The sequence below is a fragment of the Brassica oleracea genome, chromosome C9, assembly GCF_000695525.1.
Source record: "Brassica oleracea var. oleracea cultivar TO1000 chromosome C9, BOL, whole genome shotgun sequence".
NCBI classification, from domain to species: domain Eukaryota; kingdom Viridiplantae; phylum Streptophyta; class Magnoliopsida; order Brassicales; family Brassicaceae; genus Brassica; species Brassica oleracea.
The window spans coordinates 53,667,699-53,692,694 of record NC_027756.1 but is presented as its reverse complement, the minus strand read 5'-3'; the positions used below and the strand labels follow the sequence as shown (position 1 = coordinate 53,692,694).

The window sequence follows — 24,996 nt, the reverse complement described above, 5'->3', positions numbered from 1 at the left end:
GATCACCTTGTTTATATTTCTAGGATATTAGTTTGTTACAAATCATCTATCTTCTTGTTTGCTTAGATTAGGAAGGTTTGTGTATTCTTGGTGTTATAAGTCTCTAGTTCTCTGTGGATTCGATCCTAAAATGCTACAATGACATACCATTCGATTGTGGTATTGTTGGCACATTAGGTTAATTGGTGTGTGCTTAAACGCGTAATCATATAGTAAATTATTCTTTTCCAAATTATTTTATAGATTTAGCAGAAACATAGATATAACTGAAATACATAAAAAAAAACAAAACCAACTTTTTTTTTTTTTTTTTTTTTTGCTAAATCCAACTTGATAACAATAAACCAGAAACAACAAGAAAATAAAAGTTTTGCAGAGCTATCTTTATCAAATGCTTGACTCAAATAAAATCTATGCATTGTTTGGGAGGTTCAATCCAAACACACTGATATTTGGGATGTCTATCCCAAAACGGAATGTCTGAATCATTTGTGAGATACTTTTCTCCATCAGAAAAATAAGTTTTGATCATCGGGTGAGGTGCATTGGATAAGAGTAGCTTGTTTCTCAAACTGGTTGGAAGGTCTGATCTACATACGGATCCGCAAGAAGCCCCGAAGATCGTTGACGCTTCATCGATTTTGTCCTTCTCTTCCCAACTCCAACCTTTATTATTTCGATTTAATCTGAAAAATCGTAGCTTCTCACCACCTGTTTTTACGAAGAAGATATCTCCTTTTATCTCTACAAAGTACCTTCCAGCTGAAAGTTCGAGGCTCCTATCATATTCTGCCATGTGGTTGATCAAGGTTCGTTTGGATGGATCAAAAACCGGAATCCAATCTAACCAACCAAAACAGTGAAAGAGACCTTCCAAGAAAATAATATTGATTTTAGAAGTGAAAGGACCTCCAAAACTCTTAAAATGAGTAGTCTCCCATTTGGTTTCTCCAATCTTAAGAGTGTTGATTTCAACAACGTTGTTGTCTCTGTCGATCTTTGTCATACCAAAAACCAAACAACCTTCTGACGTGGGTGCACATGTGAAAGCCGCAGATTCGTTATAATGTTCGCAACTAGGCAGATTTATAAGCTTTCGAGTAAATGGGTTGAAGAAGAATGACTCGGATGAACCATCTTTGTGCATAAGCAACCAACCATCTTTTGCGTGATAAACCGACATGCCTATTATTTCTGGGATATATGTGAGGTATGTCATCCTCTGCATGGGATCATACCACTCACAAGGCCCTCTATGTGATGTTAAAGAGTATTTCATAAACCACGGACGACGGTTATTCATCAGAAAAGAAACACTAGATTCATACCATGCCTTACAGACTGTGGATGCACGTATGGTATCTTTCACAAGGAGACGAAACATTACCAATCTCAAAAGTTCAGGAAGAAGATTCGACCAATCTTTCCTCACCCTAATGAAAGACATTAACACAAAGGAAAATGATTTGTCATTTTATGTATTATTCACAATGTCATATTTATGTTTATTTTGAAATATTTGATTAAATTGAAATATATGACATTAACTAAATAAAATAATGATGTAATTTTTTCACATATTTATATATGAAAAACTTAGATTTCATAACAAAATTAAAGTATAAATTACTAAATTTTAACCATGAGCATAATTTTTTTAACAATATATATATATATATATATATATATACATTCTGTTATTTGATATATCAAATAAAAATAAAAAACAAACCGCTTTTAATTTTAAGAGAAAATAATAAAATTTGACAGATTTTCTTATTAATATTGTAGAATAAGAAATAGAAAAACAAAAAATCATAAAAACTTACATATCTCGATTAGGTCTTTTATCTGCCATAGTGAAACAAGAAGAAGATGAAAACAAATATTTTAACTTTTATTATTTAGGAAGTGAAGTTTTTAAAACAAGGTATAGATATCTGTCATATAACAAACAGCTAACGAGTCTTATATACACATTAAGAATTCCCACATGAACTTAAGACTCGCACGCTTTCGCAGAAAAGTCAATAACTTTTTTTTGGAAATACAATAAAATTCAACATAATAATTAGTATGATAATGCAAACATAGAAATACATTAAATTTCAAATGTTATTGTATTTTGAATATTAATTATTTTTTTGCCAAATGTTAAATGGTCAACTTTTGCTTGAATTGGGTTCTTTTTTTTCATGTGTTATTCAATCATGTATTTATTAGAATTTAAATCTAAGTAAAATTCATTGTTATTCAAATTGATGATTCTAAATTCTATTTTAAAATCTAGTGTTATTGGATATGATATTTATAAATCTAATTTAAAATATGGTGTTATTCAACGAATAATTTAAATCCAGTTTTTAAAATCTAGTGTTATTCAACTTCAAAGGATTTAGAAAATTTTTGTATTTAAAATTGATTTCAAATCATTTATAGTGGATTCTCGTGAATAAATAATTGAAATTAAAATCCAAACTACACTGTAGAGATTTTAGAATTCATTGACTAAAAACTATATTTAAATTTGAAATTTTATTTGATTAGAAAACTTGACGATTGATTTTAAATCACCTATCGAAGGTATCTATTGAAAGCTTTTGTTTGACTTAATTTTGTTAGTTGTTTTTCTCTTTTGCAATTCAAGATGCGCATATTTGAAGACTACAACAAAAGCTCCCGACAAAAGCAAACCAACCAAATACTCAGATCTGCTCCGGCGTCGTCCGGCGCGTTCGCGCGCGTCCGGCCGCCGGAGGCTTCCCTCCTCCTTGCTCTGTTTTCCACTTTGCTTCCCGGTCACTCCTCTTGAGTTTTCTCCATTCATGGGAATTGAGAAAGGAGCAGTGCTTCAAGAAGCTAGAGTCTTCAATGACCCTCAGCTTGATCCTAGAAGGTGCTCGCAGGTAAGCCTTTGTATTGCGTCTTTTTTTTTTTTTTTTTTTTTTTTTTTTTCGTGGCTGAGAGAGAGGATTGTGTTTTCTGAATTTCTTTTAAATTACGAACCCACACTTTACTGTGTTAGTAAGTACTGTCGTGTCTACATGTCTAATTTAAGGGGTCAAAGAGATGTTTCACTTTGCGAGACCATTTCTAGTGTTTGAGAGGATCGAAAGGAGATAGATATTAATTCTGGATCTTTTGCTTCAGTGATGGTCGATTGCCGCTGATTTGCTCGTGTTAATGTTGGATTTGGAGTGGTTTTTATCTAGTTACCGGCTGTTGAATAAGACGTAGTCGGGAAGCTTTCTTAGGCTTTGCCTTAGGGTGATGGTATGATGGTGCGTATGAGGCGCGTGGAGAACTCTTTCAAGGTCCAATGGCGAGACTTAGTTCGGATTGAAGGATGTTTACAGCGACGGTTAAAGATTCTAACCTCTTTTAGTTCAGTTATATGTATTGGTGATGTTCGTGTGCTTCCAGTCCTCCTTGTTACTCCTTTCTACTGGTGTTAGTGGTTGATGAGGTCTCGCTAGGTAAGTTCATCTTCGAGTGCATGGTTGAGCATTCTTTGCTGAAGCTTGGTTTTCACTCTTGTGCCTTTTGTCTCCTTTTTCTTGGTTATATATTAGCTTTAAGGGTGTGTGTTATGTTTATCTTTTGGCTCCGGGTGGTATTTGTTACCTCGCCGGCTCTTGGCTTCGGGTGGTACTTGTTACCTCGCCGACTTTTGGCTTCAGCCATTGTCGTTATTGTATGCGTGTAACCGAATGTTTGATATAATTTTAATCTACTAGATGACAAAAAAAAAAAAAAAAGACTACAACAGTATTTTTATAGACCCTAAATCTAATTATTTTTTTGTCAACATGACACTAACTACGTGGAAATGGATAATCAAACCAGGGAAATTGAATTAACGTAAGCCACAACCCCTGTTCGGAACTACGCTAGGCGCTAGTCGGGCGGTAACCCCGGGCCTAGCGAGTTACCAAAAAATCGGGGATTAATCGGGATATACGTGGGGATTAGTTTTTTTCTATTTTTAATTATAAATATATGTATATATATTATTACATGTGAGAGTTTGATGTAGAAACATCAGTAGTCTAGTGGCGTAGGTCGCTTGTAGAGCTTTTAGAGGTACACGGTTCGATGTCTCCCTGTCGTAAGTTTTATTTTGTTTTTATTAGAGCAAGAGTTTAAAAAAAATTAAAACACCACTTGTATTTGTCCCACATCGGTTAGCTCTGACTAAAGGGAGTCTTGAAGTTTGCCATAAATACACATAAACCACGGGTAACCCGTTTCAAGACGAATGGGCTTTTAGAGGTACACGGTTCGATGTCTCCCTGTCGTAAGTTTTATTTTGTTTTTATTAGAGCAAGAGTTTAAAAAAAATTAAAACACCACTTGTATTTGTCCCACATCGGTTAGCTCTGACTAAAGGGAGTCTTGAAGTTTGCCATAAATACACATAAACCACGGGTAACCCGTTTCAAGACGAATGGGCTTATTATATGGGCTCGAGTATTTGTCAACGAAGTCCAATATTTTACTGATAAAATCGGTTTAATTGGCGAGTAATCGGTTAATAAAACGATTAATCGGAATTCCGACTAATTGCACCGATTCGATCAAAATCGCGGCGGTTTAGACGGTCGCGTTTTAGAACACTGGCCACAACTGAAACTAGACTCCGATCACCACATGCAAAGCTTGTCTGGCATTTTAGGCATAAATTGGCACCTAACCAAGTTATTCTCATTACACTCCAAACGTTCTTTATGTAATCTTGACGATTTTCAAAGAAAAACAACCCATCTTAGTCTCTAATTTTACTGAGGGAAGTTTTTTTTTTTTTTTTTGTGTGGGAGACGTGATTAGAAGCAGTTAACTAACATTGATCCGTCTTCATAGCAAGCAACAATGTTGCTGCAACTTGTAATCATAAACTAGAACTCGGACCCGGACCACTTCTTCACCATCTCCCTCATTCAACCTATTTCCTTCCATCGCATGATTATGTCACAATCTGTTTGGTTTATATAAAAGTACATTTCCTGATCTTTAAACCCCTACAACTTTGCAAATAACAAAGTTGAGTTTATATTGCAACAGAAAGCAGCTAAATTAAGCAGCATAAGTTTGTTTATACATACATACACTCATTCACATTTATGTCTATATTTGCTCTAACAGTAAAGAAGATAAACTTAAGCGGCATAAGTTTGCTTCAGATACTCTATGATCTCTGCACTCTCAAACATATTTACTCCAGTGTTTGGATCTTCCAAGTAAGGCACCTGTTTTCACATACAAAAAACAAACACATCTCAACCTCCTCTCTCTCAATGTATATATATATGTATGTATTCTCTAACCCACCTGAAAGTGACCTGCTTTCTGGAGCAATTCATGCCGTTTGGGGCTACCACGAGCACAACTGATGAAGACAACACAAAAAGACGTTATAACTTTGGTTATGAACAAATATACAAGAACAGTAGATGGTGGGGTATCCTAAGAGTTTCTGTTGTTACCATACCTGCGTTGAATGTGTGGTAACTCCAGTTCTACGAGAACTTCGCGTACAATCTTGCAAAACGGAGAGCCCTGCAGGGCCAATTCAAAGAGAGAGATTGTTTGTTTAAATAAGATGTTGGTTTCTGAAGATGGAAGAGAAGAGAATAAGATTCAAACCTCGTATGCCCAGAATACGAGTGGCTTAGGTGGTAGTTTTGCTGGTGTGTACATGTTACCCTGCATTGGTTAAAAACTCGAGCATTTTTGTGACAAAACCGTTGCTTATACTGATACCTATACTGCATAGTATCCTTAGTAGAACTTCTTCTTACCTTTCCCATACGACCAATCATTGCAAATCCAGCTGTTAAAGCCTGCAACATCGAAGTAGACAGTATTTAATTTCTACTCTTGAATTTTGAAGCAAGGGAAAATAATCGTCAACATGTGCAAAGAAACTAACCGTTAACGGACCAAGTGTCAGGCTTAAAGGAACTGTTCCATCTCCTAAACAAGTTTAACCAAACATAAAGATAAGAAAATACTAAAGAAAATGCAAAGATGATATTGTCAAAAGCCATTGAGGAATGACCATATTTCTCGGACAGATACTTGATGATTCCATCTGATTCATACATGGACACTCCAGTATTTGGATCAACCTAACAATTAAAAGAAGAAGAAAAAAACTTTATTTTCTTACTGAATAAAGATGTGGCAAGACAAGAGACATGGGTTTTAAATAGAAAAATCATTTAGGTTCAGAAAAGACAAACCATGTAGGGAAACTGTTGTTTGCCACCCATCTGATTAACCTTGGGGCGAAAATTAGGACTCCCTCTGGGACAAGGATAGTATAGAATATCAAGATCCAACACTCCGACCATTTCCCTGACCTGCAAGTTGTTGCAATACAATGAAGAATAGTTCATAAAACACAGAGACACACATTTAACTAAAGAAGAAGACTCAGACCAAAGAGGAAAAGCTAAAATGAATATAAGTAGAAGGAAATCTAGCAGAATCTTGGCTAACGGTGAAACATATAAAGACAATGACAGAGAGTTTACCTTGCGACAGAAGGGGCAGCTATATTTATTCACATACCGGAAATGGAGAAAAAGTAAAAATTAAATGAAAATGGATTAAACACACACATTTTGACAATAGAGCGTAATACATTACCCTTCAAACTCGTAAATCTCAATGGGTTTCTCGGGACGAGGCCCAAGCTTTGAGCTTTCCTTTAAAGTGATCCCTGCACATAGCATCATCAAATCATTAGCCTTTTTAAAAAAAAAAAAAAAAAAAAAAAAAAAAAGTCCAAAGCTTTTCATTAACGAGCTTAAAGTTTGTTACAACTAAACTAACTAATATGTACTCTAACAAACTATTAAACCGAAAATGCAAACCAGCTTAACATCATAATTAGATCAATAAACCGGACAATTCCAGTTCCAGAGCCCTTAAACCGGCTAATAGAAAGCAACTGTTAAAATGATTTTACCGCCAAGACGAAACGCGTACTGGTCAGGCGGAACCTCGTCCTCGGAGACGAAGGAAGCAGAGTACCCAGAGACGAAGACGCCGGTGCCGAAGCGGAAAAGCAGTCCGATTGACGCGCCGAGGATGTCGAAGAGCTTTCCGGGTTTAACGGCGAAGCGTTGCGGCTCCGGAGGCTTGAAATTGGGTGGAGCGGTGAATGCTACAGGCTCGCTGGATTTGGTGGAGACTGAGGCTGATGAATCGGAAGGTTCGGAGGAAGCTTTGACCATGACTAGGGTTCTTCGGATTGATCTGCTTCGAGATGATGAAACGGGAAGGTGAATCGGAGGCTGAGGAGGGAGGATAGTGTTCGCGAGTATCCCCGCCATCGAATTTTTTTTTTTTTTTTTTTTTTTTTTTTTTTTTTTTTTTTTTTTTTTTTTTTTGTTGGTTAGTTTATTTTTGTGTGTCACTCATCTCACTACGAGTTCTGATTTTGGGTAATAGATGAGATCTACATGGGCCTACTTTTGGGCCCATATCTACTTTGATCCCTAAATTATTATATTTTTTTAATATCCAAAAATTATTATATTAAATTATATAGTTAGGTCTACTTTGATCCATATATAGTTTCAATGGCATCAAACATCTCTACCTCAAATATCCAAAATTATTATATTTTTTAATGAATATAATAATTATATTCAATAAAAAAACTGTGTTTTTGTTTAAACATACACCAGCTGGTCAATGAAATAATTAAAAATATTCCCAATCTACATGGTGGATTTGGAATATGTCTCGTTCCAAACAAAGTGTGTAACCCCCTCTCCAGATATGTGTGACCCTTTGCTTCGACTGCAAGCAGATGAAGCCGTATGGTTTTATCCACAAATTTGCTCAGAATACCAGCATTTTTGGTTGTTCTTCATGTTGGCTCGAGTTGTGTTCCCTCCATATACTATGAACCGCTGCTTGAAGTGAATATTTGATGAGAAACATTTCCGAAACTCCAATAGGAGGATAACTCGAAGCAGAGACCATGGTCATTATATCACTCTAATATGTAGTGAAGTCTTCCTTTAAAAGCCTTTTTACCAAAGATTATTATACTTTAAGATAATTGTATAATATTTTATTATACTTATTTATAGTTTTCTGTTTTGATATATTTGAGATGGAGATGATATTTTAAAAAATTGATGAATTTCCGAAAATTTTAGATTTCTATGTTTACATTTTCAAAAATTATGAAATTTTAATTTTGTTTATAGCTTTTGAAACTTTATAAAGATTCTTACAGTAAGATGTTTTTTTTTTTTGCTAAAATTTGGAAAATACAATAAGATGTTTTAATGAAAAAAGTTTCGTCCTAAACAAAACTTTGATTTCCTGCTGCATTTCTTGCTTGCATGTATACAAGAAACTTGTTTTAGAGTAATCTAAGCGTGTTTAGGGGAACAAACGTAACTGGAATGTTCCGAGTCTTGAAGGACGAACTCGTTTAAAGAATTGAAGAAGAAAGAAAATAGTAAAAGCTTTGCTAGAAGCAAAAGCAATAAACACAATTCAAAAAGAGGTCTTTGGACGGTGCCTACCAACACAAGACCAAAACGTGCCGTAACTAGATTCGCTGGAGCGTAGCACGTGAGCCGACCAAAAGCATGCGAACTTAAGCCGAGAAATCTAAATTCCTTTTGCCTTCGTCACTTGGTGCTTTTGTCCACAGGATCACAAAAAGTGTCCTGTACTTTCCAAAAGAGAATGAAAAAGGAATCCCATCCTTCCTTCCTTCGTGAAATGTCTTTTTATTCACTAACTTCTAGTAATATTTCGTATACAACTTACCAGAACTATTCACATTGTTTTTTTTTTTGAACAAAAGGCTCACTATCACATTGTTATCTTATACGTTAAATAGCATACTGAAGTTATGTGTAAATAACTTTAATAGTATGTATAATTAACTTTCATTTGCGTTAAACTATTTTCCCTTTACTTGTCTTAGCATACGATTCATAGATTGTATTTCTGCTGAAAATCAGTTCTGCATGATTTATATAGAATATATGCCTAACTTCTACAACAATTACTTGACGACCTACAATAGTTACTTTGTTAGGGAAAATATTTGGTGTTAGTTTATTGCAAGGGCACCGGCTTATGGTAGATGTATCTTGTATAACTGATGTCACATGAATCAGCTAAATGTGATTAATTTAACATTTTCTATAACAGAAAATATGAAAATAATATAAGATTTCTATTTACAAGCCAAACACCCTAAATATTAATAATACAAGATCTGTAAAAAGAGTGTTGAATAGTCAAAAGTGAATCAAAGCAAATCATCTGTTGATTGGGCCACTGAATGTGGACCGCTTGTGCTCTTTGAAGAAATTTTCCCAGGACATAAGCGTGGTAGCCAATTAGAGACAGTGACACCCATAGACACGCACTATTTTCTAAGTCTATGATCACTGCCTGAAAAACTAGTGCATTGCACTGAACATATGTATATATTGTCTTACATTTATTTCTCTATAACATTTAAACCTTCTCCTTGCATACGGTTTGGAAAAAAAATTCCGCATGCAGATATAACTTCTTTGCTGTTGTCCATGTTTGCTAGACATACATATACTGGAACTACTCTGTCGTTGACCTTGAAACAATACATAAATGAAAGTGAAACCACTGTGGCACAAACATTTGATTGGAACCACATATAGTTCTTATATACCCACCCATTAATTACTAATCATTTAATGGTTAACTTGTGTTGACTATTTACTTATTTACTTATCTACTTATCATCTTCTAGTTGCACCTTATACTTCTCAATGAGTCATTTCTACCGTACACGCACACATACAAATTATCACTTGACATCCTTTAACTATTCTGTGTTAAAAAAACAAAAAAAACTTTTAACTATTCTATATATGATGCATAGGTCATAGGTCATGGTGAAAAACAAAAAAAAAACAATATCTAATACATAGGTCATGGTGAAAAACAAAAAAAAAACAATATCTAATACATAGGTCATGGTGAAAAACAAAAGTAACACCTTGCAAGACAACAATTGATCAAACAGTATAACTTGGGATCACATTGCTAAACATACTACATCAGCTGTCCTATAAAGTACCATGGTCTTGTACTCTTGAACCACTAACTCAATCTTATATTTCATAATAAAAAGAAAAAAGAAAAATCATATAGAGGAGGATACATAGAACAATGAACAAAATGCACCACCCCGACCACACCACTCCACCCACCATTTAAAAATTAAAAAGGACAAGAGGAAAGAATCAAATCAGGACCCACATGATATGGCACTAAACGTAACTTTAACGAAAATCCAAACACTCTTATATATATACAAATCTCCAAGCAAACAACAGAAAACACAAAAGAAACAAACTAAAAGCAATAAAGAAGAAGAAGAACAAGAAGATGGGGAACTGTTTAGTAATGGAGAAGAAAGTGATAAAGATAGTGAGAAACGATGGGAAGGTACTTGAATATAGAGAACCCACAACTGTTCGTCACATCCTTACGCAATTCTCTGGTCACTCTCTCTTTGACAACAACAGTACTTGTCATCTTCTTCCCGATGCTAAGCTTTTCTGTGGTCGTGTCTACTATCTTGTCCCTACAACAATGAAAAAGAAAAAGACCAAAAAAGTAACGTTTGCGGATCCTGAGGTGGAAGAAGATGCAAGAGTACTAAGAGAAGAAGTTTTTGACACTTGTGAAAGCAACATCGATGGTGGTGACAATAAAAACGTGAGTGTTATGAGAATGAAGATCGTTGTGAGTAAGCAAGAGCTGGAGAAGCTGCTCCAAGGAGGGTCGGTTCACGAAATGGTGTACCAGACTCTTGAGAAGCAAACTTTGCTTTCTGATGATGATAATCTTGAATGTAATACAGGTTGGAGACCTATGTTAGATGGCATACCTGAAATCTGAATACTCCCACAAGAATAGAACAGATAGATCATAGATAATATATACAAAACAGTCTTGAGTTTGTTCAAGGACAGTTGTTTTTGAGGTTTTGTTGTATATAACCTTTGAAGCTATGTTATCAATAACCAATATTATATTAATGATGACAAGTTTTTTTCTTTGTATGCACTTTGCATTTCTGTTTTAGATATCTTTGTAGCAAGAACACAAGAAGTAATCAGCAGCTAACACATACATAGAGTAAGAAAACTATTGATCTTAGACTTGTCTGATATTACGTAGATATAGTCTGGAAGTCACCGTTTACCAGTGAAACTATAACAAATGAACAGTAAATTATTTTTAAATATAAGTACCACAAAATTCACAAAAAATTGAATAACACAACTATTTAATAGAATTAAAAAATATTAAATTGAATAATACTATACTTTAATTTTTATAGAAAAAAATTACAAATACTTTTTTTTTAAAAAAATTGATGACTTAGATAATTGGATAACACTAATTTAATGGGAATTTTAATTCTTTCCCATTTCAAGATTCAATTTCCTCACCAAAAATAGGTAAAAATTAGTCTATGAAACAATAACCGGGAAATTTATAGGAGGTGTACCGACCGGTTTGAATCGGTTATGGGTTCGCTGCTCTACTTCGTGGCCTTGGGGAAAAATCCGAAAGCTTTCGATTTTGAACCATACAAACATCTCTCCCATGGCGGAAACTCGAAACTCGTAACTAGAGAAGAAGCAGCTGTAACTAGAGAATGGCTTGTGTCTCGACATGCTTACTCATCTCCCCTAGGCTAACTCAATCGGAGCTCTCACCAAAAAAGCCTCTGATTCGACTCAGATCTCCCTTTCCCGGCGGAAAGCTAACGGAGAGGTCCCCGAGCAGTCGCCGGAAGTTTAACAACCGTCGAATCTCGGTGGTGAGGGCGGCGAGCATAGATAATAAGCTCACCGGCGGCGCAATCAGACCGGGAGGATTGGTTGAGAGCGACAAGATTCCGACTGATGTCCGAAAACGAGCTATGGAAGCTGTGGACGAGTGCGGCCGGAGAGTCACTGTCGGTGACGTGGCTAGCAGAGCTGGTCTGAATGTTACACAAGCTCAGAAAGCGCTTCAAGCTCTCGCCGCGGACACTGATGGGTTTCTCGAGGTACTTGATATATAAAGTTTTGATCTTTATGTGTGTTTATGATGTTTCATTCACATTGAGATAAAGCATTGATCTTTATGTGTTTTATGTTTCATGCGGCATGCCCATTGCGACAAAGCATTGATCTTTATGTGTATCATGTTTCTTCATTTAAGGTCTCAGATGAAGGTGATGTGCTTTATGTATTCCCAAGGGACTATCGGTCTAAGCTAGCTACCAAGTCGTTAAGGGTACAGATTGAACCCTTTCTTGACAAGGCAAAGGTATTGTCTTTTGCTGTAATTCAAATCGATTTGAACTTTGAATTGTTACTTATATCATCTGAGGTCTCTATCAGGGTGCTGCTGACTATCTGACTCGTGTCTCATTTGGCACTGCGCTTATTGCGTCTATTGTTATCGTCTACACAACAATTATAGTCTTGATTTCAAGCAGAAGGTGTGTGTGTGTGTGTGACTTGTTGTATTATCATTATGGACAGTGGCAGTACACTAACCTTTTTTTGGATTTGGTTTTAAAGTGAGGATGATAATCGTCAGAGGAGACGTGGGCGAGGATATGATTCTGGATTCAATTTCTATATCAATCCTATCGATTTATTTTGGTAATTTGATCTAACTCTAACCAATAGAGAGATATAATTTGATATAATGGGAAGCTTCTAGTGATGGTTCTAGTATGTTTTTTTTATGTAAGGTATTGGGATCCCAACTATTACAGAAGGCGGCGAGCTCGAGAAGATGAAGGAAAGGGAATGAATTTCATTGAATCTGTAAGCTTTCATGCTTTTTGCTATATGTTTCTTCCTAAGTTGCTGCTGAGTGTTAGTGACTTTGGATTAATTATTAATGGTTTGTTTTGTAGGTTTTCTCCTTTGTGTTTGGAGATGGAGATCCAAACCAAGGAATTGAAGAAGAGAGGTGGCAGATGGTAATGTGCAGTGCTCTAACCTACTCATGTTCTTTTTCTTCATGTGCTTGAACCTATTCAAGTCTTTAGTTCCCTTCTGTGGAAAACATCTTAGATGATGTTATTATGTTAAAATGAGATTTGAATATGAAAAGATCCATCATTCACATAATGAATTGCTAGTGATGTACTCGCTTCTTTCACCTATTTGCAGATTGGGAGGTATATAACTTCTAGAGGAGGTGTTGTTGCAGCTGACGAGCTTGCTCCATACCTTGATGTGTCATCTTCCAAGAGTGCCACGGTATGTTTTGCTTATTAATTCTTGTTGTATGTGGAGCTAATGAAAACTAACTTTATATGCTGCTAGCTGTCTTTCTGCTAGTCCCTTTGTTCTCGTTTACTTGTCAGCTTCTTAGGTTTTATTTTTAATGTTTACAGAGCGATGAATCCTACATTCTTCCTGTTCTTCTTCGGTTTGATGGTCAACCAGAGTTGGATGACGAGGTATACAAATTTTTTCTTTTTGGTTGCTTTATATATGATGCCAATGTTACTCATATTAAAAAGTATTTTCTGTTGTGTAGGGGAATATTCTGTATCGCTTTCCATCGCTGCAACGCACAGCTTCTGGATCTAGTAGAAGAAAGGAGTACGTGGGGAAATGGTTTGACTTTGTTGCAGATATGGAGAAGTTCTTCAAGGAGAAAAAATGGCAATTTAGGTTCTTATCATTCTCTCCTCCTGAAAAGTGTTTAATTGCTTTTTGTGGTTGGTTCAGTTGGTGATAATGGAATCTTGTTTCTTCACAGTAAAACTAGTTCATCCGAGAGAGCTTTGGTCGTTGGTCTAGGTGCTTTTAATCTCTTTGGTGTCATTGTTCTGAACTCTTTACTAAAGTAAGCCCCTCCTAGATTATACTCTTGTGTGTGTGTTTGATGCATACACCTCTAATGCAACCTTTTTTTTCTTTTGCCTTTGTTTTCAGAGAGATGGCTGTCACACCAAGTGGGTTTATTACATTTGTTAAGAACATTTATCCACTACTTCAGGTGTAACTTAGTTTCTGTTCATATGGGTACTTCTTTTTATCAAACTGTTTCCAACTTCTATTGACTCTTGTACAAACGACCATGCAGGTATATGCAGGTTCATTCTTTGCCATCCCTTTGATTCGGTGGTTTTCAATCAAGAGAAAGAATGACCAGATAGAGAGTAGAAACAAAGCTCGGCTACAGTTTGCACGAGCACTTGAATCTCCTGATATCGCTCTACGGCGTAAGGTAGGCACTCACTCTCCAGTGGTTATATATATATATATCTAGGGAGAATGAACTCTGAAATAAATACAGGTAAATGGGAAACTATGTAATAACGCCTTTGAAACTGATGCAAAATGCAGCTACTAAGTGCAAGGGATATGGCTCAGAACACAGTGATAGGGAAGGAGAGGATAGTGTATACAACAGATAAAGATATGATTGAACAAGACTATGAGGCAGAGGAATGGGAGAGACGATTCCGTGAGGTGGAAAAATCAGATTAAAAAAAATGTGGAATCAGGTAATAAGTGAGAAGAGATACAGCTTCACATTGTCTTTAGCTTGCAACCAACTAGTAATAGTTCTATAATGAATGACGTGCATCTATTAATTTGACTATCTCAATTTTGAATTTTGATTCCAGGGAACTCACACTTGATACGCAACACAGAACTGTCTCAGTAACCTACTTGGACACTGCGGATGAGAGAAGCCATGGTACATAGATATATAGACATTGTTGCTCTCTTTGAGACAGAGAAAGTCATTTGGTTTTCATAGGGTCTCTTAAGTTAAAGAACTAACACAACCATACCTGCACGCTTGGTCTTGTACTCTTGTTTATATGTTATATGGCATTCAAGAGAATTATCCCTGCTTGTTCCGGAGAGTTACCAAAAAAAATATGCAGTAGAAGATTAATGTACAGTGATATGTATGTATATACAAAATTCCATTTTCTTGCTCATGAGAATATTCATTTCTTTGTCTTTTCTTTCGATGTGATTGCCATTGGAGTGAGGTTTTAATGTATATATAAAGGACGAAATTGGTTATAAAACAAATTAGTGGGGTCGATTTAGAAAAATATTAGAAGTTGTGGGGGCAGTATAGAAACAAATTACGTGGAGGCTCCCAGGAGAAGCGTGGTGACCAAATCCTCCGTCTCTCGCCTCCTCCATCATCATCATCTCCAGAGAGCTTTAAAGATTTGTCTTGTATGGCGAGAAAGCTCTAAATCAGAGAGAGAGATTGTGAAAAGAAGATGTCTAGATCTCTGGTGAAGCGTTTTGTACCCTATGTGTCTGCTCGTATAAGGGAGAATCATCGGATGCTTAATTATTATTGTTCTTCCGCTTCTTCTGCTCTCAAAGAAGCTTCGTCTTCTTCTTCCCAATCTGAATCTCCTTCTCTCGAAGCTGTTCATCTCAGCGAGAATTGTATCCGGGTATGTCATCTTCTCCAATTTAAGAAGTTCACAACAAAACTTCCAATGGAAATGGGAAAAAAAAAAAAAAAAAAAAGGAATATCTTTTTCGACCTTAATTGCTTGAATTGAAATAATGATATTAGGAAACATGGGAGGTTCGGTTCGGTTCGGTTCTGTTCGTATGAAGTTAGATAATTTTCTTTCCAAAGATATACACATTTGGCTATGTGTTGAATTTGTGAACATGAACATATCTGTCTGTAACGAATTAATGAAATTTCGTTAATCCGTGACTTTCTGGATAAAAACCTTATTCGGACAGACATTTAATTGTGTGTGTGTGTGTGTTTTGTCTTATTTTTTTTTTGTTTTGGTCAGAGAATAAAAGAGTTACAATCGAGTGAACCGGAGAAGAAGCTGCTTCGATTGGGTGTAGAAACTGGAGGCTGTTCTGGTTTCCAGTACGTCTTTGAGCTTGATCATAAAACCAACCCTGATGACAGGTTACTTTCCCTCATTGATTCTCCAGTATTGCACAAGCTTGTTTATTTTTTATAGCTCTTCTTAAACATTCTCAGGGTTTTCGAGAAGGGCGGTGTCAAACTGGTTGTAGATAATGTCTCCTATGACTTTGTCAAAGGCGCTACTGTTGATTACGTTGAGGAGCTCATCCGTTCTGCTTTCGTGGTAAATCCCTTGTCGAGACTTATAATCTATAGATAGCTAGCTACTACCATCTTCGACTCTTTTCTTTTTCATCACTTGCTTTTTTACCGGTAGTGGAATCATTCTTGTATGTTTGGTCTGAGTTAAATGGAGTCCATTAGCCAGTATCATATGTAACATGTCTTCCTTGTGACCTGTGTTTTTCGAACATGGAGAAGATATAATCATGTTTTGTACATATCAAAAGACGTCCATTACCATTTTCAAGATTTTCGTTTGATCTTTGATGCTTGCTCTGTGTTCAGGTAGCTGAGAACCCAGCCGCAGTGGGTGGATGCAGTTGTAAAAGCTCCTTCATGGTGAAACAGTGAATCCATTCTTCTTTTACATGACTAGAAACCATATTTGGTCTTTTGTTTATTTACTTGTACAATGTCTCACAAGTTTTTGTTATGTATCATCATCAAAAAAATATACAAAAAAAACTCTGTAGGCTTCTTCTAGCTCAACAAAATCATATGTTCAATCCTATTTTTTATATAATAATGGAATTGATTTACACAAAGACGAAAGTTGTATCTTCTCTTTATATATACACAACAGTTGATCTCTACCTGCTCTTCATAGATCTTAAATCACAAATCCAGCTGATGAAAGCGAGTCCTTGTGAGTAACTAACAGAGAAGACCGACTTAACTCCTTCAGCTTTCCCTTCTCCAACAAGAACACCCTCTGCGCCATCATCACTGTCTCCAGTCTATGTGCAATCACAATCACCTGTAAATAAATGCAAAACTTCAGAACTCTTAAAATGTTTGTTTAGAAGAGAAGAGCTGGGATGCTTTGTTGTTTACCGTATGGTCTTGCATCACACGTTCCAGAGCTTGTCTGACTAGCAACTCCGACATACTATCCAATGCTGATGTCGCTTCATCCAAAATCAGTATGGATGAGTTCTGATTAAGCGCTCTTGCTATAGCTAGTCTGCACATTTTGCCATTGTTAACAACAACACCACAAGCACCTGGATTACTAAACCCTGAAGAGCAAAAGAAAGAAGCAATCACTGAGTTTTAATCACTTTTTTCAGACCAACCTTTGCCTCTGGCCTCCGCTTAAGCTTGAACCCCTGGGGCCGATTCCTGTGTTGTATCCCTCTGGTAGGTTTCTGATAAACTCATCAGCGTTTGCAGTTTTTGCAGCGAGCTCAACTCTCTTCATGTCAATACCTGTAGTGAGATCTCTGTACCCAATGTTCTCAGCAACTGTCCCTGTAAACAGAGTCTTGTATATGTAGTAGACAAAGATAAAGCAAGTTACTACGATGAACCATTATAAACAACCTCTCAAGGATAGTATTATTGAGGAGTGGAACTTACGATGTCCTGTGAAACCAGACCAACATGCTGCCTCAAACTCTCCAGTTTGATATCCTTGATGTCCTTTTTGTCAATATAGATCGAGCCTACCAAAGTAAAAAAAAAAAAACAAGAAACTCAGCTGAGATGACAAAAAAATAATTTATTTCTAAAAGATTGTGACAAGTGAAAGAAACAAGAGTTGTGTGTACCAGAGGAAGGTTCGTAAAGGCGGAGAAGCAATTTGATGAGCGTTGTCTTCCCTCCACCAGATGGACCAACAAGAGCAATAGTCTCTCCTGCTTTGATATGAAGATTCAACCCATCTAAAACAGGAAGCATCTCTTCTCCATACTTAAACGAAACATTGCACAACTCAACCTCGCCTACAACCTTTTCAAGTTGAATGGCTCCAGGTCTCTCTATCACCTAATTTTCAAAACACAACCAAATCACTTTGCATTGTGCTTTGCACATAGACCAAAAAGTACAAACCTCTAAATTGGTAGTACTACCTTCGATTTTAAGGAGGCTAAATCAAACAAACGTTCTATTGCTGGCTCTCCTTGTTTCAATTCATTATATGCTTTTCCAAGATCCTGCATCATTCTTTTAGATTCACAATCCCAATAAGACAGCTCCTTAAAAGTAATAGAAGCTTAAGCAGATGTATACCTGGACAGGCTCGATCAAGAAAGCTAAGGATGTCATAAAGGACACAATCGCCCCGGCGCTTAACGAGGAGCCTGCAAGTGTCACCGCTCCAACACAAAACACGGACAAAGATCCGAGATAGATAACTTGAACGATCTGAGGGATAAGCGACTTCATTTTCTTCTTCTTAAAACGTTCAGATAGATCAGCACTAGCAAACCTCTGGAACCTCACAGTCTCGGAAACCTCTGCGTTATTAGCCTTCACAAACAAAATCGCAGGAAGCACCTGTCGATAAACAAAAGCATCCACTTTAGTTAAGAAAAAAAAACAAACTCAAAGTTGAAGAACAGAGGAATCAGAGACTAATAATAATACTTCATTTAAGTAGGCGGAGAGCGAAGCAGAAGCAATCTGAGCTTTTCTTGATATCTTGCGAAGCCGATCACCAAGAAACGCTATGACTAGCGCAACAGATGGGATCACCTAAGAAAATCAAAACAAAGAAACTTCATAAACGCTTATGAAACAAAAAGACAATACTTAGGTACACAGTTCGAGTGACCGTTGGGATGAAACTAATATTACCTGACCATACTTACAAAACAATTAAACAATACTTACTAGAGGTCATTAGCTCAACTGAAAAGGACCCTGGCCATTGTGTCAAGGTCCTTTTCAGTTAGGGTGACTGCCAAGACGAAACTAATATTACATGTTGTGGTTTCGGAACTTGGGGATTAAAGCTTCGGCCGAACCTACTGGTAATTCAAAAATAAAATAAAATAAAAGACAATAATTTTCACTAACCATTGCAGAGACTAGTGTGAGTAGAGGACTTGCAACAACCATATGTGTAGCCATAGCAGATATCTGGAAAGCACTGGGCACAACTGTCTGCAGTTAAGAGTACTTTATAGTCAGTTAAAAAAAAAAAAGGAACTTTTTAGTAAAGTAATGTTTTTTTATTATTACACACGTTGAGTAGAGCATAGATAGTGTCGGAAACTTCAGAAGCCTCGGCGGTGATACGATGCGCGATATCTCCCGACGAGATCCCACTCCCGCCTTCGAAGAACTCAAGCTCCCTCTCCAGCACTCTCCGGTACGCGAAAACGCGGATCTTGTAAACGGAGTTGAGAGAAGCCTCCCAGAGATACGCTTGCTGGAGATAGCCGGCGACGGCTCTGGCGAGGAACAGAGCCGCCAGGACGAGAGCAGAGTTTCTGAGCTTTAAGGGGGAAGCGGCGTTGGCGTTGAGGCTGGAGGTGAAGGAGCCGATCCTGGGGATGATCTGAGAGAGCGAGACGACGGAGACGAAGCTGCAGAGCCACCCGGCGAAGATGGTTTTGGATTCGGATTGGAGGTAGGGTTTAACGTTCTCGAAGGGTTTTAGCGAGTTGATGATGGTTGTGTTGGTGCGAGTAAGGAAAACAGAGGATCTCAGATGTCTCTGCGATGGATGGATTGATAGTTTGAGAAAGAGCGGTGAGCTCCTTTGGTGGCGTTTCGGCGGCGAGGGAAGGAGGAAACACGGGGTCGTTGGGCTGAGGAGGAGAAATGGCATTTTTTTCTCCTATTCGAAACAGAGAGAATCAGACCAAACCGAATAAACGGTTTATACGTTTAACTTGAGGGTGACAATTCTGCTTAACCGGAGATATTTTACTTTTGAACTTCGGTTAATTATCCCGGAATAAAACGGTTTAATCCAATTCAAGGAATAAATAGAAAGAGATCCAATCATGAACCGATCATATAGTTAAATTAGATCTAGTAATTGGTTTGACCGTGAACCATTCACGTATACAAATTGAATATCAAAATTATTGAACTCAATAAAAACTATTAAAAATATCAAAATTGATAAACCAAACATTTAAACAAAATATTATAATTTACATTTATTATATTTTATACAGATATTTATTTATATTTTAGTTACATATCATATTTACTAACACTATTTTTAAAAATATATATTAAAAATATATTGAACCATGTTTGACCACATTGAACCGTAACCATATAATTATCGGGTTCAGTATCTGATCCAGTCTTAAAAACATTGGTTATAATTCAATTTCGGTAACGATGATAATTGGTTAGAGATTTTGCAATGCTTTGTATGTAAAATAAATGAATTTGCACAATTTTAACAATGTTTATTTGATTTCTAATGGTTTAATCTGATTCAAGGAATAAAGAGAGAGCTTTCTAATGTTGATGATTCTTAAGTTGCAAGTCTCTCAAAGACTAACAAGAGTTTTAGTTGCCAAAGCCACGAGGACCAGGATTGCTTGATGCAGAAGACTCCACAAACTTCTTCCTTGAATCCGCCTTTCTCTTCTTCCTCCTTGCGGTTCCAGATGGAGCCTGGATAAGATTCATTCATTCACAACAAGAATCCATTAGACTCTCTTTGTCACATGTGAAAGGTGAACAAAAAAAAAAGAAGAAGTAAGAAACCTTTTGTTGTGCTTTCATTGCGTCCTCGAGCGAGCTCAATGCAGGGATGGATCCTCCTTCCATTGCTCCCATCAAGTTCTTCATCTTCACTCTCATTTGGAATATTTGTGCTACAAGTTGGCTCACCTGAACAACAACAACAACCAAACACAGTATTGAATCTTCTTCTTTTCTTGTCTGAGATCTGAAACTAGCTTCTGAGTTTGAGAGAGAGAGAGTTAGTTGCCTGTTGTTCTGTTTTTCCTGAATCTTTGGCAACTCTTTTCCTTCTCTCTGGGGATTCTGCTAGTAACTCTGGCTTCTCCCTCTCCTCTGCCCCATGCAAATCAAACAAGTATAAGACAATGTTTTGTATTAAATGAAATGAGAAGAAAAAGAAACAACCAGGTGTCATGGCTTCGATCATTGCTTCCATGATGACAAGACTCTTCTCAGCTTCTCGTATCTGCGCAGGACTCACTTTCCCCATTCCAGGAATCATTCCAAGAACACGTGTCATCGAACCCATTTTGGCGACAGCACGCGTCTGCTTTAGGAAGTCGTTGAAGTCGAACTTTGCACTCATTATCTTCTTCTGTAGATCTTCCGCATCTTCTTCACGCATCTATTATATATGAAAACATACATCAGCAAGAGCGAAAGAAAGAGAGTTTTGGTTGCCTAGTAGTTGTTTTTTTACTCACAACTTCTTGTGCCTTCTCTACAAACGAGAGCACATCTCCCATTCCAAGAACTCGACCAGCCATTCTATTGGGATAGAAGGGTTCAAGATCCTCCATTCTCTCTCCACGTCCTACCAGTTTTATCGGTTTTCCAGATACCTAGTAAAGCAATTTGCACTCAATATATAACATTACAGTAAAAAAATGTATAGTAAGGAGAAGAATGAAACCTCCTTGACACTCAAAGCAGCACCACCTCTTGAATCACCGTCTAGCTTCGTCAAAATGGCTCCTGTGATTCCTATCTCTACATTGAACGTCGTCACCAATGCTGCGGTAAAAAAATACCAAAAAGTTAAAAGAGTTTTTTAATACATCAGATCCTAGAAATCAAGAAACTATCACACAAGCTTAAACTCAAGTTGCATTAGTTTGTACAAAAGCCTTTTTTGATTTGAATAAATTTAACATTCTTTCAAAAAAAAAAAATATAATGAAATCAAGAAACTAATACATGCACAAGTGAGTTGAGTACCTGCAGCTTCTTGGCCAGTCATGGCATCAACAACTAGCAACACTTCTGTGGGATTCAAAACTTTCTTCACGTCTTTTAATTCATCCATCATCCCTTTATCTATCTGCCACAAAGAGGCCATTTCATGACTAAAGAGCATTGTGATACAGATAACTCCACAAAGAAAGAAAGATTTACCTGAAGTCTCCCTGCAGTATCCATAATAACAACATCCACATTGTTCTTTTTAGCTTCTTTTAGACCTTCCTTAGCTATATCTGCAGGCTTTACTTCAGTCCCTGCTGTATAAACCGGCACACTAACCTGACACAAAGAGAGAGAGCAGCAGCAAAAACAAATTTGTTTACTGAGTAGAATATCATCACATGTTTTATGTACAGGTTCTATGAGTGCACATGGTGATTTAAAAGTCCAAATCTCAATACCTGTTCACCTAAAATGACAAGTTGGTCGATGGCAGCAGGTCGGTACACATCCCCAGCAATAAGCATGCAAGATTTTCCCTGTAGAATATCATCAATTATAATAAATGACAGAGAGTAACAATCCCATCAAAATCTTCAAAAAGCATACCTGCTTCTTTAGGTAACAAGCGAGTTTAGCACAAACGGTTGTCTTCCCAACTCCTTGGAGTCCAGCTAACAATATAACAGTAGGACCAGACTTAGAAAACTGGAGCTCAGATACTTCTCCACCCATCAGCTTCACTAGCTCATCATGCACAATCTGCAATAAAACTCTAATGGATCACAGATCCAGAGCAAGCTTAAGACAACAGGTTCATTGCTAGTATTTACCTTGACCAACTGCTGGTCTGGTTTGACTCCTCGAATGACACCCATTCCAACTGCTTGGTCGCTAACAGACTGAACAAACCTTCTAACAACTGGGAGACTCACCTGTTAACCAAAAACCGCCAAGTGACTAAAAATTACTTCTCTACAAATAAAAACAGAACAAAGCACCAACCAAACTCACATCTGCTTCAAGGAGAGCTCTTCTAATATCCCTCATTGGCTCAGCTATATTCTCCTTTGTCAAGACTTCTGCAATGTTCAAAATAAACGTAACTAGTTTTATAATGTGATGTTGTTCACTTCAAAGTTCAAGCATCTCTCTCTAATACATTCCTCGTTCCACATGTTAATCTATTATTATTATTTTTTTGAATAATCTTAGCAGCGAGTGTTCGTAGCAGCCTATTTATTAATCTATTATTTATAATAGTCTTTCTCTTAAACATATACTATGAACAAACTGCTTTATCTCACTAATCTTCTCACTCCTTAAGCAAAAAAATTACATAGAAAGAGAAAAGGTCGAACCTTCTCCTTTGAGTTTGGTCCAAGCAGCCTCGAGTCCACTAGTCAACTGACCAAACATCTCCGCCTTCACTTGGCTGCTTCTGTAACTTCTTCCATTGCCAACTGTCTTCGATTTCACCCAACTCCATATCTCCCTCTAACACCAAAAAAAAAAACACTAAATAACCCAAAAGAATGAAAAAGAAACAATCTTGAAGGCAGCAAGTACCGTGGATGTGTTTTTAGAAGATAGAGAAGAAGTTGAATTGGCGGTTCCGGTGAATGCAGAACGAAACGTAGCCCTGCTTGATCGACTCGCCGTCAAATTCTGAGTACACGGAACTCTATTATTCACCGAGAAACGGCTCGAAATTTGCAGAGCCTCCATAAGTAGTAGTGAAGTGAAGTGATCGAAGAAGCTCAAAAACTTGGTCTTAATTTTATCCGCAAAGAATCAAAACCTTTTGATTGGTTCCGTTCTATCCATTCTAATGACGTGTCCTTTTATCAGCCGTCGATTCTGTAAGTGTTTGCCTGCAAGCTAAGTGTTATTATCATAGTCATCAGTGTTCTTCTTTTAAAGTTGTAAGAGATGTCCTTGTCATTTTTGCTCCACCTTTTTCCTATAGAAAAGATCTGGAGGCTAAACATGTCTCATTTCTTAATCAGAAGTTAAAACATATGCTTCCAAATCCTCGAGAGAACATATATAAATGAACATAACCACACACCAAACCTACATTATTTTAACTTCATTTCATTCATATGAACGAAAAGGCAAATGTTTTTTCTTGAACAATGTGTGTTTGTGTTCGAGAGTAATTTTGTCCACGCCTACATTATTAAGTCTACAAAGTAGCCGTTAAATAGATATTAAAAAGCCATCTCTTGGGAAAGGATCGAACTCGTCTCTTGAGAAGTTAATTAATTTCGATGAATCATTGAAAGTTGGAAGTTATTTAACACTTTCGCCTTGAAACCAAATACTCCCTCTGTTCCTGAAAGTAAGAATTTCTAGAGTATGCCCGCTTATTAATAATTTAATAAATATTTATAATTTAATTTATTTTTTACTTTATTATACGCTTTCCAATAACTTTCCACCAATGAAATTTAATCAATTCGAATATTCTCAATTAATGTTTCTCAAAAGTATAAAAAAGTACCTTAACAATATAGAAAATCTATCTTTGTGGAACAAGAAAAAAATCTAAAACATCTTACTTTCGGGAACAGAGGTAGTACAAATGAACAAATACTAACCTTACATTCTTTAACTTTACAAGTTTACAAACAAAGTATCCAAATCGTTAAAATGATTCATTTTTCATCTTCATCAAAATGTTTTCTTTTAAAAGCTTTTCAACAAAAATGTTTCTTTGTTGTGGTATGTAATTTATCCTTTCCCCCAGTTATCCCATGTAGGTAATGGATTATCGTGAAAGATAACTATGTGTTAATTTTCTTTTCATAATGAACAATGTGTGTGTGTGTTCGAGAGTAATTTTCTCCACGCCTACATTATTAACTACAAAATAGCCGTTTTATAGAAAATAAGAAACATATTTTGGGAAGCCAATAAAACTCGTCTTGAAAAGCTTCGATGTAACATTGGAAACTGGAAGTAGTTTAATTAAAGACCTTAAATTAAATGTAATTCGGCCTTGGAACCATACATTGTGAAACCCTAGTTTTGACCACTTTACTTGTCACTAACGGCTCAAAATGCTCTGTGTCGATGTCTCTCTCTATAAATAACACCACTACGAGTAGTTTTCTAATCATTCACAAAACATTTGACAATAAACTTCTATACTCTCCACAATGGCTGAGTCGACACTATTTCAAGGAAGATCATCCACATTACCAA

At 36.6% G+C, this 24,996-nt stretch overlaps 6 protein-coding genes across 7 annotated transcripts; 3 read left to right on the top strand and 3 right to left on the bottom strand.

The window, feature by feature from the left end:
- Positions 1-5,007: 5,007 nt before the first annotated feature.
- LOC106313118 lies at positions 5,008-7,364 on the bottom strand. The gene is made up of 11 exons (XM_013750860.1): positions 6,974-7,364; positions 6,652-6,724; positions 6,537-6,555; positions 6,243-6,362; positions 6,059-6,128; positions 5,930-5,973; positions 5,799-5,840; positions 5,644-5,703; positions 5,489-5,556; positions 5,329-5,386; positions 5,008-5,246 (listed from the first exon to the last, which is right to left on the bottom strand). The coding sequence occupies exons 1-11, from the start codon at positions 7,338-7,340 to the stop codon at positions 5,157-5,159; spliced, it is 1,011 nt and encodes a 336-aa protein (XP_013606314.1). The 5' UTR covers positions 7,341-7,364; the 3' UTR covers positions 5,008-5,156.
- Positions 7,365-10,391: 3,027 nt separating this feature from the next.
- LOC106317256 lies at positions 10,392-11,100 on the top strand. The gene has a single exon (XM_013755102.1). The coding sequence runs from the start codon at positions 10,420-10,422 to the stop codon at positions 10,933-10,935; it is 516 nt and encodes a 171-aa protein (XP_013610556.1). The 5' UTR covers positions 10,392-10,419; the 3' UTR covers positions 10,936-11,100.
- Positions 11,101-11,611: 511 nt separating this feature from the next.
- LOC106318309 (uncharacterized protein At5g03900, chloroplastic) lies at positions 11,612-15,016 on the top strand. 2 transcript variants are annotated; one of them, XM_013756227.1, is made up of 14 exons: positions 11,612-12,097; positions 12,253-12,360; positions 12,435-12,535; positions 12,618-12,701; positions 12,794-12,869; positions 12,962-13,027; positions 13,221-13,310; positions 13,448-13,513; positions 13,594-13,730; positions 13,819-13,905; positions 13,995-14,058; positions 14,146-14,289; positions 14,409-14,569; positions 14,693-15,016. In XM_013756227.1, exons 1-13 carry the CDS (start codon positions 11,702-11,704, stop codon positions 14,550-14,552), a joined length of 1,563 nt encoding a protein of 520 aa, XP_013611681.1. In that variant the 5' UTR covers positions 11,612-11,701; the 3' UTR covers positions 14,553-14,569; positions 14,693-15,016. The 2 variants fall into 2 exon arrangements, with proteins under 2 accessions (XP_013611681.1, XP_013611682.1); XM_013756228.1 differs by lacking the exon at positions 14,693-15,016 and having other exon boundaries at positions 14,359-14,569.
- A 158-nt stretch (positions 15,017-15,174) lies between these two features.
- On the top strand, positions 15,175-16,682 carry LOC106318310 (iron-sulfur assembly protein IscA-like 2, mitochondrial). Its single transcript, XM_013756229.1, has 4 exons — positions 15,175-15,496; positions 15,857-15,981; positions 16,057-16,165; positions 16,450-16,682. The coding sequence occupies exons 1-4, from the start codon at positions 15,314-15,316 to the stop codon at positions 16,513-16,515; spliced, it is 483 nt and encodes a 160-aa protein (XP_013611683.1). The 5' UTR covers positions 15,175-15,313; the 3' UTR covers positions 16,516-16,682.
- Positions 16,664-19,752, bottom strand: LOC106318308 (ABC transporter B family member 29, chloroplastic). The gene is made up of 10 exons (XM_013756226.1): positions 19,136-19,752; positions 18,967-19,053; positions 18,535-18,642; positions 18,178-18,444; positions 18,018-18,101; positions 17,715-17,931; positions 17,524-17,609; positions 17,241-17,428; positions 16,999-17,128; positions 16,664-16,921 (listed from the first exon to the last, which is right to left on the bottom strand). Exons 1-10 carry the CDS (start codon positions 19,721-19,723, stop codon positions 16,775-16,777), a joined length of 1,902 nt encoding a protein of 633 aa, XP_013611680.1. The 5' UTR covers positions 19,724-19,752; the 3' UTR covers positions 16,664-16,774.
- A 542-nt stretch (positions 19,753-20,294) lies between these two features.
- Positions 20,295-23,587, bottom strand: LOC106313111 (signal recognition particle 54 kDa protein, chloroplastic). The gene is made up of 14 exons (XM_013750852.1): positions 23,356-23,587; positions 23,148-23,283; positions 22,801-22,868; positions 22,620-22,721; positions 22,396-22,548; positions 22,248-22,325; positions 22,000-22,125; positions 21,823-21,925; positions 21,518-21,618; positions 21,309-21,446; positions 21,010-21,229; positions 20,852-20,937; positions 20,626-20,751; positions 20,295-20,532 (listed from the first exon to the last, which is right to left on the bottom strand). The coding sequence occupies exons 1-14, from the start codon at positions 23,512-23,514 to the stop codon at positions 20,425-20,427; spliced, it is 1,704 nt and encodes a 567-aa protein (XP_013606306.1). The 5' UTR covers positions 23,515-23,587; the 3' UTR covers positions 20,295-20,424.
- Positions 23,588-24,996: the final 1,409 nt, after the last annotated feature.